Genomic DNA, 18,275 nt, shown 5'->3' on the forward strand with positions numbered 1-18,275 from the left:
CAATTAGACATCGAAATTTACAAAGCTGCACCCTACAGATGTTTAGTTAACGAACAAATAGAAAGACTCCATTCCACTCTTGCCGAAACTATGATATGTTCAAAGTCAAAACAGATTCACTGAACATTTGAAGAAGTGTTACACAGACCCGTTTATGAGTATAATTACTCAATACATTCCGTGACAAAACAACGACCACAATATGAAAAAAGCATACGAAACAACATAAAAAAACTTAAACAAAAACAAAAGACAAATTTACATGACCATAATATAGAACGAAGAGAAATAATAATTTACCACCCAGCACAAGAAATATTTGTCAAAAAGAATACCAGATTAGGCTCTAAGCCCCCCGATTCAAAAAAGAGATCGTGAAAGAAAACAGAAATAATACGATCGTCACCGAAGCTGGACGTGTTGTTTTTTAAAAGTAATATCAATAGAGAATAATAAAACATTTATAATACTTAAAAATTTCCGAAAACTCCTAGAAATACAACATAAGTCCGTTCAGTCCGAAAAAAAAATACAAAAAAAAATATATAAAATAAAACAAGAGAGAACGATATTGTTCACACTATAACTAATGCGTACACTAATGAGTTCAATTCGGGTGTTTGAATCTAACTGACTCGCTACTGCGAGGGCATCGCCTTTTATTCATTCTTACATAGGTTCTTATCATCTAATTATATAATGCAGCGCTTGTAAGACGCTGCAGTCTGCGTTGGTCGATGCAGCTGAAATTTATCTTAAATCTATATTTGTGACCTATGACCGCGCTAATCACCTCCCGCGTGATCATATCTCTTAACACTTCGGCAATAGACCACTGCAATCGTACTCCTCTGTAGTTGCCACTTATGTTGTCCCGTGACATGTTTATTGCAGCCCATAAATAGAACATATTTATAGTTTGTCTACTTATCATGTCTAAACACATCTTTAGACATTCTCCGGGGGGGAAAAGTGTACGGCCTGTAGTTGTCTCTCATTTATGCGTTGCCTCCGGATATAAATGACCATTATAATTATGATAATCGTTGTCAACGCTAGAGCCGAGTGTCCGCTGGCCATGTGTGGAAAATCATGTCATCAATGTGTACTTTGTTATTTTTCAGAGTATTGATGCGCATATGAAGATTTTGTAGTTCATTAGTGTTGTTGACAATCAAGTGCTTCAGCGGGACCACGTTCCATGTTTCCTTGTCATCTATAATTCGTAAACTGGGAAAGATAGACATTTCAGACGCTGTTGAAATTACTTTTTGAGGAGTAATAATTGTTGTATCCCCTAATATTGCTGTGCATCCTGCAGGTAGTTGTATAATGCCTTGATTGGGCAGTCTTATAACTTGATGCTGTTCGTTGCATCTTAAATTAGCTGTTGTATTCCGAAACAGTCTAAATAGCCAACGGTTGGATCCACTTATCTCTTTGATGAACGAATTGCCTTGGAATTCCATCATTTCGCATGAGTGTGCCTTGCTTGGTTTCAATGGAGATATAATATTTCGCAAGAGTGATCATCCGCGTTTTTCCATGCCCAATTATTTTCGCAAAGCCATGTTGTCGAATCCTCTTGTCTGCATTGATTAATTTCCATTTCAGACATTAGGTGATATGCGTTTATGTCTGTATTGAACGCAAAATATTTACAATTCAATTTCGGAATAAGCTTTGTTCCGTTTGTCCACAGTGGTATTGGGATTACTTCAAAGAGATCCGTTTCCTGATTGTTGTATATCGGCAATTTTGCTTCAATGAATAGGACATTATCCTTCAACATAGCTTGTGCCTTCATCAGTTTATAGATCAGTGGTAATTGTATAACTGAATTTCCACCCGGTAGCATTTGTTTTCGTCCTAATTTTTGCTTAACTTTTTCGAGCTCCTCCAGCATTTTGTTAGGCGCAATTAGTGTAGGATGAATTCTTCCTTCACTAATGTCCGTTACCATTGAGATCGCTGTTGCTTGTAGGCTTTCTGCCTCTTCAATCCAGTTTCGCACTTAATTTGATAACATAAGGAATTTAATTGACTCCTTATATACCATAAAGTGCTCCTTCATGGTTTCTGCAATAATATTGACTTGTTGGGTCAGTTTTCCCAAATTCCGGTTTGCTTCTATCGTAGTTGCTCTTACTAATTCTTCCGTGGCATTGATGACCGAGGTCTGATTGTCAACATATTCCATTAGATGTTTTTCGTTTTTTATGATCGTTTGCATATTTTCCTGTATTCTATTTGCATTTCCGATATCAAAAAATAGTATAAACCTTTTCTTTCGGTTGGTACGGTGCCGTAGTATTTTGTCTTTTTCTTTTATGTTGTCAATTTTTGTCCTTATTGTCGTGCCGAAGAAATCGCAGTAGTCCTTGAAGTCTCCCATTTTTTCGCAAACCAGGCGGTTTTACCAATTTTGTTTACCATAACTGCAGCTTTTGCGTCGATGTCGTAAATTTTCCCAAGTTCTTTGGGAGTTTCTTCCGAATTTTTTGTCGCAGTTGTAGCTTGCAACATCAATAAACAGCATAGCACAGTAGCTATGCTTCCAGTGCCATTCCTTTTGCCTTTTGGAACTCGCTGCTTCTTGTCCTTGCGTAGCTGCATTGACTCCGTTCTAGATGGCGTTGCAGCTCCAGCTGGTTTTGCTTCGCTAACAGGAAGTTGACAGATCTTGTTTAGCGATCTTTTTACTTCCCCATCGCTTGTTTTAACCGTGCCTACCCGGACTTTATCATCTTGTCCTATAATCGTACTAATGATTCTTCCCATTGGCCATCTTGCAGGGTGAGTGTTCTCATGTTTTATAAGAACCAACTGTCCCTCCTTCAGATTTGGCTTTACCTGGCGCCATTTGGTTCGCTGTTGCAATGACACCAGATACTCCTCTTTCCATTTCTTCCAAAAATCACCTCTGATGCGTTGAATAAGCTTCCATCTATCCAAAGAGCTGATTGTCTTACTTTCGTCAAAATGTTCAGGAGCTCCAATTAGAGGTCTTCCCACCAGAAAATGACCCGGCGTTAATATTTCCTCACCATCGTTTTCGCTCCTTACAGTGACTAATGGGCGCGAGTTTAGTACTGCTTCGATTTGACATAGCAGCGATGCAAATTCTTCATATGTAAAGCTGTTTTCACCAATAACTCGTTTAAGGTGATACATCACTGATTTTACACCGGCTTCCCATAAACCTCCCATGTGGGGGCTTCCCGGGGGAATAAAGTGCCACTTGATGCCTTCTTTTTCTAGTGTAGGTGCTAACTCATTATTATTTTTAATGGCAGCTACAAATTCTTTGTCCAATACTCTTGAAGCTCCTACGAAGTTTGTTCCATTATCTGAGTATATGTTCTCACTCTTGCCTCGTCTTGCAAAGAACCGTCGAAGAGCCTCCAGGAATTTGTCTGACGAAAGGTCGCTAACAGCTTCCAAATGTATTGCTTTTGTTGCCATACAAACAAATACACAAATGTATCCTTTATACGTTTTTTGACCTCTTCCCTTTGAGCAGCGAATCTGGAACGGTCCGGCGTAGTCTATTGCAGTATTTTGAAACGAGTAATCAGCCGTTACTCGATAAACTGGTAAATTTCCCATCAGTTGACTGGACATCTCTTGCTTGTATCGTATGCATACAATACATTCCCTTAAATATTTCTTTAAGGAATTTTGTATGCCAAATATCCAGAACTCCCTCTGAATATAAGTTCTCATAATGTTAATTCCGCCATGTAGAGTTTCTTTATGAGAATCCTTTACAATTAACCAAGTCAAATGTGACTTATCCAGTATAATTGGATGTTTTACATTTTACGGTATCATTGCGTTTTGTAGTCGTCCACCGACTCGAAGTACGCCATCACTATCCAAAAACGGATTTAGCGCCTGCAGCTTACTCTTTGGGTCTAAAGGTCTTTTGTTTTTGAGTAGTCTGACTTTGTGTCCAAAATCTAGCTGTTGTTGTATCTTTACCACAGCAATCTTCGCTAGCTTTAATTCCTCCACCGTAAGATGTGACGGCTGTTGCGATTTTCCTCTCAGCTTTGTTATGAAGCGTAATACATACGCCATTACTCTAAGAAGTTTGTCGATCGATGAATACTTTGATAAAAGATGGTTTTGCAGATATTCGGATTTTATCAATGTGGATACCACAACCATTTCCGATTCCTTTTGAGTGGGCCAGTGTTGTGCATTGTGAGGAGTTAAAACTCCGCACAAATGCGAATAGTGATCGCATAAGGAGGGCCTGCCGTTGCCAGTTACGCAACAAGGCAAAGCGTAGTAACGGTAGTGCGAAGCCCGGAGAAAGAGAGTTTGGAGACTCTGGGCTGGAGAAAGAGAGTTTGGAGACTCTAGAGAAAGAGAGTTTGGAGACTCGGGAAGTGGAGAGAGAGAGGATGGAGACTCCGGACTTGCTGAAAAGAGAGTTTGGAGAGTCAGCAGGTTTAAAGGCAATTAACGGGACAAATCGAACTTTGGACCGGGCCAACGGTTAAATCATGGACTTTGGATCCGGAGACTGGAGACCAAAGGGATAAACCGTTAGAGGAGGCCTATATAAACAGGCCGAGCGCTGGAAGCATGACGGACAGTCAAGGAAAGCAAGTGTACGAGTCAACAGCGTTACAACGACAGCAGCAGAGGAGCTACGATCGTGATAGTCACCAAGGAGCAAGATCGCTACGTCAAGACGTTCGGGACGAGAAGGTCTCCGAACTGAGACGCAGGTAGCTGAGGTCCAAACGACGAAGCACGAGTAGCCAGGAGGCAAACAACAGGAGAGGCCAGACCTAAGCGGGCACCCGAGAAAGCGGCAGGGATTGTGGTGTAGACCCGGTGGACTGTGTAGGAGATCGCGTGCTTGAACCAGGCGATAGCCTGGTGTGTCCGTGCAATCCAAGCAGGCGTGGTACCGGCGCCACCAGTCCGAACCAGACGTGGGGTTGACGCGTTGCTGTTCCACAGGCGTTTGCCTTGGGGATCACAGCCGTGAGCTTCCGTGAGTCTGCGTACGACAACAATTCCCAGTCCACGCGACGAGCGCCCAACGACAAAGGTCCGCGCCACCCAGGACGACGAAGGCGGTAAGACAGTGGAACCAGGCCGCTGAGCAGGACACCCAGGTCCGACCGCACCGGCAGAAGAGAAAAGGTAGGGTGGAACGTTCGTCTTTCACTGGGCGTCTTGCTACAGGGACTGCGGCGTATCCGGGCGACAGCGCGGTGCGTCGGAAGGAACTGGTCAAGCGTCTGGCGGGACCGGCCGGGACAGAGCAAGGGACAAGAGGTTGTGGCTAGCTAGGCGGATGCCTTTGAGAGCCCACCAATTGTTCACCCTAGTCTGAGAACGGTGACGCTTCCCTAAGCCCTCGACCTTTCTTCGCACACGTCAGCGGCAATAACAGGCGAAGATACGAGCGAGAGCAGAGGCGTCCGGACAATTGAAATACATTGTAAACTGAGATCGAATAAAGACCCGAGAACGAAACTGCGAGTGTTATTACTGGTAACCGGGTGATCACGTTATTCTATAAATTTGGTGGGACGAACACACAAACTCTACTGAGCTAGCCGCACGTATTTCGTAGCGAGCAGACCAGGCAAATCAGTTCGTTACATCTGGCGCCCAAATAACGTGATTATCCCGGCAGTAGACACAAATTAAGCAGTATGGGTAGAAGTTGGATCTACCGTCTTAAAAAGGAAGACTTCGCATATGTCGCACAGAGGTTGCGCATATCGCTGTCGGGAAGGACAGAGGACATGAGAAAGGCTCTAGCGGAGTACTACGCAGAGACGGAAAACGACCCAAAACTCGCAGCAGTCTGGACAGAATTGGAGGCAGCATACCCAGACAGACCAGGTCCAAGCATAAAGCTTACGAACCCCGAGGGCGAAGACTTAATCGCAAGTCTAAACATGGAGGAGATGTTCCGAGAAGGGCAACGGAGAGAGACAAGCAGGGAAAGGAGGCCAAGCCCAGAAAGACCCAGATCCAGTCCGCCAGACTACGCGAAAGTAGCAAAGCAAGTTAGAGAGTGGTCGTTTCGCTTCGACGGGGAAGAAAAACCCCTCGAATTTCTGGAGCAGGTGGAATGGTCCGCGAACACATACGGCTTGGACCTTAACATGATTCCCCGAGCCATGCCGGAATTAATGCAGGGGAAGGCTCTGAAGTGGTACATAGCCAACAACAAGCACTGGAGGACTTGGGCCGAGTTCATAGACAGTTTCCAGACGTATTTCCTGCCCAGGGGATACTTCACGAAGCTCGCGGACAAGGCGAGACAAAGGAAACAAGGGTTCAGGGAGGCATTCAAAGACTACATGGTCGAGATGCAGACCCTGATAAGACCCCTTGGGTATGGGAAGAAAGAAACGCTGGAGCTCATCAAGGAGAACTGCACGCCAGACCTCCGAATAGCGTTAAGATCCTACCACGTGGACGACCTAGAGGCTCTCATGATCCTGGCAGATGAATACGAGGAACTGCACAGGGAACGGGAGGCATTTGCGGAAGAGCACAAATACAGCCGCAACAAAGCCCCGGCCGCAACACAAGTCACGTGCAGAAGGTGTGAGGACTCAGGAGATCCAGGCACGCATACCCGGGAACAGTGGGCACAATATACCCCGGTCCAGGCCAGACGACAGAACACAACCTTATGGAGGCCGCCAGTCACCACCCAGACCCACACTGGAACGACTCGTACGGGCAACTCGGGTCAACACCCAACCCATGTGGCCAATCCACAAGAAGCTTGTCGCAGGTGCGGTGGACACGACCACTGGGCAAGAGGCTGCCGGCAACAGAGGCTGCTGTTCTGCTGGATGTGCGGAAGAATAGGAGTCCGAAGTACGGAATGCTGCCAGAGAGCGGGAAATGGGCAGCGATCTCAGCCGCAGAGAGGCGAGCAGGGGTCGCAGGGTGCCGCCTCTCCAAACTAACTGGAAAATTAATCGAGGAGGAGCAGCAGTTGTCCGCAGCGGTAACGATCGGTGGGGACACGTACAAGGCCACGATCGACACCGGGGCAACAGCAAGCTTCATAAGTGAAGAGCTGGCGGACAAGCTGGCTGCCCGTGGAGCGATTACAGGGATACGACGGCAGGTTAGGTTGGCAGATGGAAGGTGCGGCGAAATCAACGCGAAGCTCGAAATAGGAGTGGAGTTCGGCAACAGGCGACTCGTCATGGGCCTGCTAATATTACCAGGGATAGTGGATGCGTTGGTGCTGGGGTGGAATTTCCTCACGCAAGTCGGGGCCGAGATCAGGTGCGCCGGTCATGAAATCCGAATACCGGCCAGAGGCAGACACAACGGGTGGCTCGAGGAGAAGTTGTCGGTCGCATTAGTCCAAAAGGACGGCGAAGAGGACGACGTGAACAAATTCCTGGAAACAGAGCTCGCAAAGTTTCAAGCCATGACCGGAACATCAAGTATAGCCGAGCACACGATAACCATGAAGGACGATAAACCGATTAAGCAGAGATACTACCCCAAGAATCCAAAGATTCAAGGCGAGATCAACGCGAAGGTGGACGAACTGCTGGAGATGGGGATGATAGAGCATTCAAGGAGCCCATACAGCTCACCCATAGTCATGGTGAAGAAGAAAACGGGGAAATGGAGACTATGCGTGGATTTCAGGCAGATAAACGCGAAATCCATAAAGGATGCCTACCCGATGCCACGGATAAACTACATCCTCGACCAACTAAGGGAGGCGCGATTTATAAGCAGCCTGGACCTAAAGGATGGGTATTGGCAAATACCACTGGAAGAATCAAGCCGTGGCTTCACGGCCTTCACGGTCCCAGGGAAAGGGCTGTTCCAATGGAAGGTGATGCCATTTGGGTTACACTCCGCGTCGGCCACATTTCAACGGGCCCTGGATCAGGTGATTGGACCAGAAATGTCGCCGCATGCATTTGCGTATCAAGACGACATCATCGTGATTGGCCGCACCCTAGAGGAACACAAGAGAAACCTCAGGGAGGTATTCAGTCGCTTGAAGAAGGCGAACCTGAAAATAAACCCGGAGAAATGCCAGTTCTTCAAACAAGAACTCCTGTACCTAGGGCACCGCGTCACAAGCCAAGGGATAGGCACGGACCCAGAGAAGGTAGCAGCGATAGCCCAGCTAGAACCACCGTCATCGGTCCGAGAACTGAGGCAATACCTTGGAGTCGCATCGTGGTACCGACGTTTCGTGCCTGACTTCGCGCGCATTGTAAGGCCACTCAACGACCTCCTCCGCAAGGGTACCAAGTGGACATGGTCACAGGACCACCAGCAGGCCTTCGAGGAGGTAAAAGCCAGATTGGTTACCGACCCAGTCTTGGCGTGTCCCGACTTCGGGAGACCGTTCATCCTGCAAACGGACGCCAGTGACTACGGGATTGGGGCTATCCTCACGCAGGACACAGAAGATGGCGAAAGGGTCATTTCATACTCTAGCCGGACCCTAAACGGAGCCGAGAAGAACTACTCGACAACGGAGAAGGAGTGCTTGGCAATTGTGTGGGCGATTCGGAAGCTAAGGCCGTACCTTGAGGGATACCACTTTAAGGTGGTGACGGATCATATGGCGCTGAAGTGGCTGAACAGCATAGAAAGCCCTTCGGGAAGGATTGCCAGATGGGCGTTGGAGCTGCAGCAGTACGACTTCGAGGTAGCATACAGGAAAGGCCAGTTGAACGTGGTAGCAGACGCATTGTCGAGGCAGCCACTGCCAGAGTCGGACTCAGCAGTACCCGATATGCTGAGAAGAACGCAGGACAAGGGGGCCGAATCAGAGTGCAGCTGGATCAAGGAAATGCGAGAAAAACTAAAAGCACAGCCTCAAAAGTTCCCAGACTACGTGTGGGAGGGTAGCACCCTTTACAGGCAGATTCCGCATAGAGCAGGGAACGAAGATGTAGTGACCTGGAAGCTATGTGTTCCGCGGCAGCTGAGAGAAACTGTCTTGCGTGAAAACCACGATTCCCCAGCAGCCGGTCATGTAGGCAGTCGGAAGACGATTGCACGGCTTGCAGCCCGGTACTACTGGCCAGGAATGCAGAGAGACGCAAGGGCCTACGTTCGGAAGTGCGAGGACTGCGCCAGGTTCAAACCAAATCAGCGGCAGGCGGCGGGAAAGATGTTGACACAGATCCCAGAGGAACCCTGGGCGACAGTGTGCGCCGATTTCGTCGGACCACTACCAAGATCGAAGCACGGAAACAGTATGTTGTTGGTACTGATCGACAGGTTTTCGAAGTGGACGGAGTTGGTGCCTTTGCGAACAGCCACGGCGGAAACGTTGCAGAAAGCGTTCAGGGAACGCATAGTCTCACGATTTGGAGTACCGAAGGTGGTGATCACGGACAACGGCGTGCAGTTCACGAGCCGGGCTTTTAAGAAGTTCCTCAACGACATGGGGATAAAGCAGCAGTTTACGGCACCGTATACCCCACAGGAGAATCCGACAGAGAGAGCAAACCGCACTGTGAAGACAATGATAGCGCAGTTTGCCGGGCAGAACCAGAGGAATTGGGATGAAAGGTGGCCCGAAATCATGCTGGCTGTGAATTCCAGTGTTTCAGATTCCACAGGCTACTCACCGGCATTTTTGACACAGGGCCGCGAGCCAAGACTACCGAACGCACTCTATGACAGAGAAACGCTAGGTACGGGAAGGCAACCAGAGTCACCGGAAGGAAACGCTGAGAAGATGAGAGAGGTCTTCGAGATTGTGCGCAGGAACCTAGAGAGGGTGTCCCAGGACCAAGCAAGGCATTACAACTTGCGGAGAAGGCAGTGGAAGCCAAGCGTTGGTGAAGTGGTGTGGGCCAAGGAGCACCATTTGTCTAAAGCGGCTGAAGGGTTTGCGGCCAAACTAGCTCCGAGGTTCGATGGACCGTACCAAATTGTGGATTTCATATCGCCAGTGATATGTAAGATTCGCCACCGGACGAACAAAAAGGAACGCACGGTACATGTCAGCGACCTAAAACAGCAGAATCAGGAGGAGAATGGTGACAAGAACGTGGAGTCGGATCCATCGGAAGGCATGCAGGAGAACGACAACACCTGAGAACGGACTGGGTTCGGCAGCCGTTCTAGCGTCAGGCCGAGGCGAGAGTCAACGGATGCAGACTGCGAGTCCGACAACCATTACAGCGTCAGGCCAAGGCGAGAGTCAACGGCTGCGGACCGCGAGCGAACCAGAGTATTGCCGCGACAACCACCATCAGGGAAGAGTAAGGCACAAACGACGGGAAGTTGAGAGGGACAGCACCTGAGAACGGACTAGGCTCGGCAACCGTTCTAGCGTCAGGCCAGGGCGAGAGTCAACGGGTGCAGATTACGTATCTAGCAACCGTTCTAAGCGTCAGGCCAAGGCGAGAGTCAACGGAAACGGACCACGAACGAACCAGAATCCTGCCTCAACAACCACCGGACCAAGGATCCCACATACTCCCGAGGAAAGGGGAGGGGCGGTACGACAGTACCGCAAGGCATGCCAAATGATTCTGCAGGGAAAAAGTCCAGGATTACAAGGATGATACGTTTTGCTTATATTCCAACTTACCGGCAAAAATTTGTTTATAGTCATCAAAGCTTAGGGAAGGGGGCGCCTCGATCACAAGGCGGTCGATCGGCACTCGATAGTGTCAATCGATGGGCAAAAACATCGGAAAAAGCAGCACATGACGGGTCACACTATGGAAATACCAGGGTCACCAAGTGGCAACGCCGCCCCAACGGGAGTTATCGGGATCTATCGGTAACAATCGATCAACGGCAAATGGTGTGACCAGATGTCGAGAAGACGGAAAAGTGGAATGCGGGAAGAAGAGCGTAGAGCGAAGAAGCATCACGAATGAACGAATGAGCGGCAAAGTTTGAAATTAAGAACGAGGAATATACTCAAAGGAGATCGGCGCTGTGGAACTCGAGACGGAGCTGTGAGCGTCGATGGAGTCCCAAGAGTGTTCCGCGGTAACCGCCAGGCCGAATTTTAAATTTTCCCGAAGAAAGGGGGAGATGTGAGGAGTTAAAACTCCGCACAAATGCGAATAGTGATCGCATAAGGAGGGCCTGCCGTTGCCAGTTACGCAACAAGGCAAAGCGTAGTAACGGTAGTGCGAAGCCCGGAGAAAGAGAGTTTGGAGACTCTGGGCTGGAGAAAGAGAGTTTGGAGACTCTAGAGAAAGAGAGTTTGGAGACTCGGGAAGTGGAGAGAGAGAGGATGGAGACTCCGGACTTGCTGAAAAGAGAGTTTGGAGAGTCAGCAGGTTTAAAGGCAATTAACGGGACAAATCGAACTTTGGACCGGGCCAACGGTTAAATCATGGACTTTGGATCCGGAGACTGGAGACCAAAGGGATAAACCGTTAGAGGAGGCCTATATAAACAGGCCGAGCGCTGGAAGCATGACGGACAGTCAAGGAAAGCAAGTGTACGAGTCAACAGCGTTACAACGACAGCAGCAGAGGAGCTACGATCGTGATAGTCACCAAGGAGCAAGATCGCTACGTCAAGACGTTCGGGACGAGAAGGTCTCCGAACTGAGACGCAGGTAGCTGAGGTCCAAACGACGAAGCACGAGTAGCCAGGAGGCAAACAACAGGAGAGGCCAGACCTAAGCGGGCACCCGAGAAAGCGGCAGGGATTGTGGTGTAGACCCGGTGGACTGTGTAGGAGATCGCGTGCTTGAACCAGGCGATAGCCTGGTGTGTCCGTGCAATCCAAGCAGGCGTGGTACCGGCGCCACCAGTCCGAACCAGACGTGGGGTTGACGCGTTGCTGTTCCACAGGCGTTTGCCTTGGGGATCACAGCCGTGAGCTTCCGTGAGTCTGCGTACGACAACAATTCCCAGTCCACGCGACGAGCGCCCAACGACAAAGGTCCGCGCCACCCAGGACGACGAAGGCGGTAAGACAGTGGAACCAGGCCGCTGAGCAGGACACCCAGGTCCGACCGCACCGGCAGAAGAGAAAAGGTAGGGTGGAACGTTCGTCTTTCACTGGGCGTCTTGCTACAGGGACTGCGGCGTATCCGGGCGACAGCGCGGTGCGTCGGAAGGAACTGGTCAAGCGTCTGGCGGGACCGGCCGGGACAGAGCAAGGGACAAGAGGTTGTGGCTAGCTAGGCGTATGCCTTTGAGAGCCCACCAATTGTTCACCCTAGTCTGAGAACGGTGACGCTTCCCTAAGCCCTCGACCTTTCTTCGCACACGTCAGCGGCAATAACAGGCGAAGATACGAGCGAGAGCAGAGGCGTCCGGACAATTGAAATACATTGTAAACTGAGATCGAATAAAGACCCGAGAACGAAACTGCGAGTGCTATTACTGGTAACCGGGTGATCACGTTATTCTATAAATTTGGTGGGACGAACACACAAACTCTACTGAGCTAGCCGCACGTATTTCGTAGCGAGCAGACCAACAAAATCAGTTCGTTACAGCATCTATAGATAGCCAATTCGGCCCTCTCCACCAAATTTCACAGATTTTAAGAGCTTGCGGTGATATCCATGTAGCTCCATAATACCTTTGGAGCATCCAGTCCAGCGTGAAATGCTTATTTCTTCTAAATCTGATAGACCTTTAGCATATTCCATCCACCAGTTTGCTAAGTTGGATTTCAATTCAACGTCCCAAGTCATCGGTAACTTCCACAGTTCCTGAATAAAACATTTGCCTTGAATTGTTACCGGTGCCAACCATCCTAGTGGGTCGAAAATTCTGGACAACTGTGATAACACTAACCGCTTTGTTATGCGTGTTAGCATTGGGTTTTCTGCCGAATACGTAAATGTATCCGGATCCCATTGAAGTCCTAAGGTTTTGATCGATTCATTCTCCTCAATGCAGATATCAATATCAAACTTTTTTGCTGGGAAGGGCTCTATGGAGTGTTGGTAAAACCAATGCTTCCGTTGATGCTTTGAAGCTGCTTGGAATTTTTGGTTTGATCGTCAGGTGGACACTATTTTTTGATAATTGAGTAGTCTGGGAGATACCTTCGACCTCTATAGTACTTCTTACTCTGGGAATCCTTAATATTTGTGCTGCTTCCTCTGAAATCAGCGTCTTCTGGGATCCACCGTCAATAAGCGCCCTCAACTCGTTGTAACCTTCAGCTTTGTTTTTCACTAAAACAACAGCTGTAGCCAATAGTGTGTCTTGCCCTTGCTTAAGGCTATTGCTATTAATACTGCGTTTTGTGTCTTCATGAAGAAGGCTGTTGTGTCTTTTGGAGCATCGATTGCATGTAATTTCCTTTCTGCAATCGATAGCATTATGCTTTCCAAAGCATCTAAAGCACATGCTGTTCTTTTGAACGAATTCTTTTCTTTTTTCGATTGATTGTGCTCTGAATTTGAGACACTTTATCATATCGTGGCCATCCTTAAAGCAAATGGCACACGATCTAACTTGCACTTTTCTTGTAGCAAGCTGAGCGGTATTTTTGGTAATGGCATTTACTGAGTTGTATTGTTGCTCAATAAACTCTAGTACATCTTGTAAGGACTGTATAGCTCTTGCCTTTTTTACATGCTGTTCATACAGCTGCAAGGCTTCTGGCGAAAATTTCCGCAGCAGAATTTCAGCTAAAATTACGTCAGCAGAGCTTCCTATTATTCCTTTTTGCTTTATGATGAATATGCTCTCGGTCGCAGTATCCAAAACCTTCCCTAAATTTTTCTCATCGTGGGGCAGCAAGCACTCCAGTTCCATTAATTTGTTGAAGTGTTGGGAGAATATTTTTCTGCTATTCTCATAGCGTTTGCAGATAAGCTCCCACGCTGCTGCATAGCTAGCCGCTGATCCCGTTATCAAATGGCTAACCACCATTTGAGCTTCTCCTTTTAAGCAGGCTCTTAAATATCCCAGCTTCCTTGTGTTGCTGAGATCCTTCCTGCTGTCTATTAGTTCAGAGAACAGCTCGTAAAATGTTGGCCATTCCTTCGCATTTCCATTGAACGTTGGAAGGTCCACTTTCGGGAGTTCTGGCACGTCGTAGTTGGAACTTTTGAACTGTTCCAACTTCCTCTGAAGTACCATCTCTAGTGCGGCAACATCAGATTGCAGAATGTTTGCCTCATCTTGATCAAAGGCAGTTCTGTCATACTTGTTTTCAAGCAGTTTCAGTGTGTCCGTCACGTTGGACCAATGACTTTTCATCATTGCCAGCTGCTTGACGAGTTCAATCTCACTTGAACTATCCAGGGTTTCGTATATTAGGCTTATCTGTTGCCTCACCCTGTCTGCTATTCTGTCCACCAGTTGAACCAGATTATCAACTGGACTGGAGCTCCGAGCTGATGCGGAATCAGATAATTTTGATCCACTTGGTATATTTACCTCTTCAAGTGTTTCTACCTTTAATTGCGACTCCTTGTAGGCCTTGACAGCATCCATAGTTTTAATAAATATTTTGTCATTAAAATATTGATGATCGCCAACTCCCAATTTTACCAGCGCATTGTTGTTAGTAGTAAATTGGTCTACCAATGCTTCTATTGCTGGTATAGATGCCTTGTCCTTGATGGCTTGCAGTATTTTGTTCTGCAGCACTCCTTGGTCTTGCATCAATTTCACAGATCTTTTCGACAACATCTTGGGAAAACAATCACTGTGACTTGTACTTTCTGCTTGTATTCTTTGGCGTGATCCGTTGGAGGATTTTTTGATTGGTCGCCCAGTTGACCTAGCTGTGCCTCGACTCACAGCTGATTGATCAGCCAAAGAAAAGCAAGAACACAATGTTTCACCTTAAAGTCCTAGTACTTGAAGGCGTGGTCTTTTATTCTGTGTTTCTTACCACTGGTGGGGGAAACAACAGAATCACTCGAATAACCTTGCTCTTTTACTTTAAGGCGCAGAATTTCTCGAAGGACCAAAATGTTCTCACTATAACTAATGCGTACACCTAATGAGTTCAATTAGGGTGTTTGAATCTAACTGACTCGCTACTGCGAGGGCATCGTCTTTTATTCATTCTTACATAGGTTCTTATCATCTAATTATATAATGCAGCGCTTGTAAGACGCTGCAGTCTGCGATGGTCGATGCAGCTGAGATTTATCTTAAATCTATATTTGTGACCTATGACCGCGCTAATCACCTCCCGCGTGATCATATCTCTTAACACTTCGGCAATAGACCACTGCAATCGTGCTCCTCTGTAGTTGCCACTTATGTTGTCCCGTGACATGTTTATTGCAGCCCATAAATAGAACATATTTATAGTTTGTCTACTTATCATGTCTAAACACATCTTTAGACAATATAGTCGAGTTCCCCGGCTATCTGATACCTATTACTCAGCTAGTGGAAGTGCGAAGGAGAGTCTTCAACACTAACAGTTTTTGGCGGAATGTAGGCGTCGGTTCCTTCTGCCTGTTACATACTTTTCAACACACCTAGTATACCCTTTTACTCTACGAGCAAGGGGTATAATAAAGACCAATAACATTTATCATTGATTATTAATCATGACGGGATCGACCCGACAATAGGGCCGGCGACACATGGCCACACAATCTTTCTTCTCAAAAATTACTTTTCTAGTTTTTAGAAAGTATTATTCCATCCAAAATGCCTAATGCAACAATCTTCGGCAACTTCCTCTTTCCAAACCGCCTCACCCCTTCTCCACGCTATATGGAGTAAAGCGGGGTCCCCCCACATAGTTACCAAGTGCACCCTGTGTTCTGCGAACAGCAACAACACCCAGTAGGGCCTGACGCGTTACCAGACTGTTCGCTTTTCTACGACTAGCAACATCATCGTAGACGCCACTCCCCGATGACGTTAGGTGGCAGCCCCACCACTGGGATTAGCCGTATCTGGCCAATCACCAGATCGGTCGAAAAACCTAACCGATTACCGAATCAAATACGAAAAAATTAAGCCCTAAGTTCCCGAGAAGTATAGCAAGGAATTAAAAAAAATATATATATACTAAAAATAAACGATTTTCAGACTATTTAAAAGCTAACTTTGCTTAAGACTTTAACCAAATAATACTGTTACAATTCTAAAATTTTTAATTTTTCGTTTTTTCTACAAACAGTGCACCATCAAAAAATTATCCATGCCGACATAAAGCCTGGAAATTTATTATTAACCGAATTTGGACATGTAAAAATAGCTGATCTTGGCGTATGCAATGAATTCCTTGGAGAAGATGCAACAATAAGTAATGGATCAACAGCTGGAACTCCAGCTTTTAGGGCTCCAGAAACTCTAATCCCTGGACAGGTATACCGTTTCTTAAATCATAATCAACAATACAAATTTTTTTTTTATATTTAGAACCAATATTGTGGAAGGGCGGCAGATGTCTGGGCTTTAGGTGCAACTCTGTATTCCTTGATATTCGGAAATGTACCGTTTTTAGCAGATTCAGTGCCCTTACTATATGAAAAAATTAAACAAGATTCTGTCAAATTTCCAGAAAACCATAAAGTAACTGAAATTTTAAAAAGTTGCATAGTTCAAATGTTGGAAAAAAATGCGACGCACAGAATTACGATTCCCCAGTTAAAGGTGCTAAACGAAATTATTTTTTATCTAGATATTAATATTTTTATTTTCAGACTAATAAATGGGTAACTTCTGGTGGGGACTGTCCCTTGCCTACCGAAGAAGAAAATTGTTGTTTGGTAAAAGTAGACGACGAAGACATAAGCTCCGTCGTGCGCAGCATTCCTAAATTAGACACGCTTATATTAATAAAAACTATGTTAAAAAAACATTCATTTGGCAATCCGTTTGTAAAAGGATGTTCTGGAAAATCACCAACACTTGCGGGCTGCTCAAGGATAGAAAGGTTTGTCCGCGCAGGTCGATCTAATTCAGCACCTGGTTCATATCGGATGTCAACAGCCAGGTATAATATTTCCGATTAAATATAAACTTTAGTAATACGCTTTTTATTTATATTCAGACAGCCTTCGTCAGATACTCTCCTGCCATCACTTAAGGAACATGGCTCTTCTCAATGTAATGAAGGCCTTCATGGTTTTGATTATTAGAACCGGCTAACTATTACTTATAAGGAATTTACCAGCTTATATAAGTTAATCCGAATGAAGTTAATTCGATTTTTTAATAGTTTTTATTGGACAGAAGTCCGTGTTTATTTTTAAGCAAAATTGAACTAAAGCTATTTTACAATTTGGGTGTTATTTATACCTCCCAGCACCGTCGCTGCCTCTGTTGGCGTCGGTGCTGGCTCCGTCGCTGCCTCTGCCCTCGTTGCTCCCACGGAAGCTCTCCAGACGCTGAGCTTCGCATTTCGAGGCCAATGCAGGTGCACGGCCGGATGCGCGTGCAAGCTTTCTGCATTTGCCCTCGTCGCTCCCACAGAAACGCTGATCCCGCGCTACTGCAGGTGCATGGCCGGATCCGTTTGCGATCTTTCGCAATTCGGTGCTGTGAGTTCTTTTGTTGTTAACTCTTCCACCTTTAAAATCGAGTGTCCCCACTCGTTGCGGTCGTTGATCTGGGTGTCATCATTGGTTTGGTTTAAGTAAAATCTAGCAACCCTCCTAATCAAGACGCGGATCGTTATTATGACGATTCCGATGATTATAACGCAGCCCATTAAGATGTCGGCTGTGTGGGATGTGGTTTCTAATAGCTCCAAGGCTTCAGTGTTATTGGTGTTGAGTTCTTTAATTAGTTCCAGTGAAAGTTTCTCTTCTATGCCTTTGATTGTCATTTTAGTTTGCAGAATAGCCGGCATTGGCTGGTGGTGTATGGCGTACTGGTTTGTGAAGATTTGTTCCTCAATTTCTATGGTAGTATTGCTGAAGTTGATGATAAACGACCCATTCAGTGTCGACGTTGTTCCGTTGACCGAAATATTGCCGCTGAATTTATTGAGTAGGACAACTCCGGGTGCGATTTCCTCGATCGTGGGGATGTGTTGATTGTTGACTCTAGTGCAGGTGGCAGGGCGACTTTTTAAGAGATTTGGTAGGCAGGTTGAGTTACTAATGTCTATTATATTTCTATGTTTACAAATTGTTATTTCATTATAGCTATTACATTTTGTGGTTTTTGCGAATATTTTTTCATTACATTTAATTACATTTTCGGTTTCTATCTTGTTGACATATTGACCAATTTTTATTGGTTTTATTAGAATATCTTCGCATAGTTTGGTATCGGTTACAGGGATTTTTACGATATAAATTAGCATTGGACCATTACTTGCGATATTTACCTCAGCTATGTGCATGGCTTCTTCCA

General features: G+C 46.3%; 1 protein-coding gene across 2 annotated transcripts in view; it reads left to right on the forward strand.

Annotated features, from left to right (window-relative positions):
- Positions 1-17,130, forward strand: part of LOC122625525 (calcium/calmodulin-dependent protein kinase kinase 2-like) — a 76,568-nt gene extending 59,438 nt beyond the window's left edge. The window contains exons 3-6 of one of the 2 annotated variants that reach the window (XM_043805615.1): positions 16,090-16,277; positions 16,332-16,565; positions 16,616-16,908; positions 16,966-17,130. In XM_043805615.1, the coding sequence (XP_043661550.1) occupies positions 16,090-16,277; positions 16,332-16,565; positions 16,616-16,908; positions 16,966-17,053 (803 nt within the window). In that variant the 3' untranslated portion in view covers positions 17,054-17,130. The remainder of the gene's footprint in view (positions 1-16,089; positions 16,278-16,331; positions 16,566-16,615; positions 16,909-16,965) is intronic. The other variant, XM_043805614.1, reaches the window with a different exon arrangement.
- Positions 17,131-18,275: the final 1,145 nt, after the last annotated feature.

Source organism: Drosophila teissieri, unplaced genomic scaffold (assembly GCF_016746235.2).
Source record: "Drosophila teissieri strain GT53w unplaced genomic scaffold, Prin_Dtei_1.1 Segkk118_quiver_pilon_scaf, whole genome shotgun sequence".
NCBI classification, from domain to species: domain Eukaryota; kingdom Metazoa; phylum Arthropoda; class Insecta; order Diptera; family Drosophilidae; genus Drosophila; species Drosophila teissieri.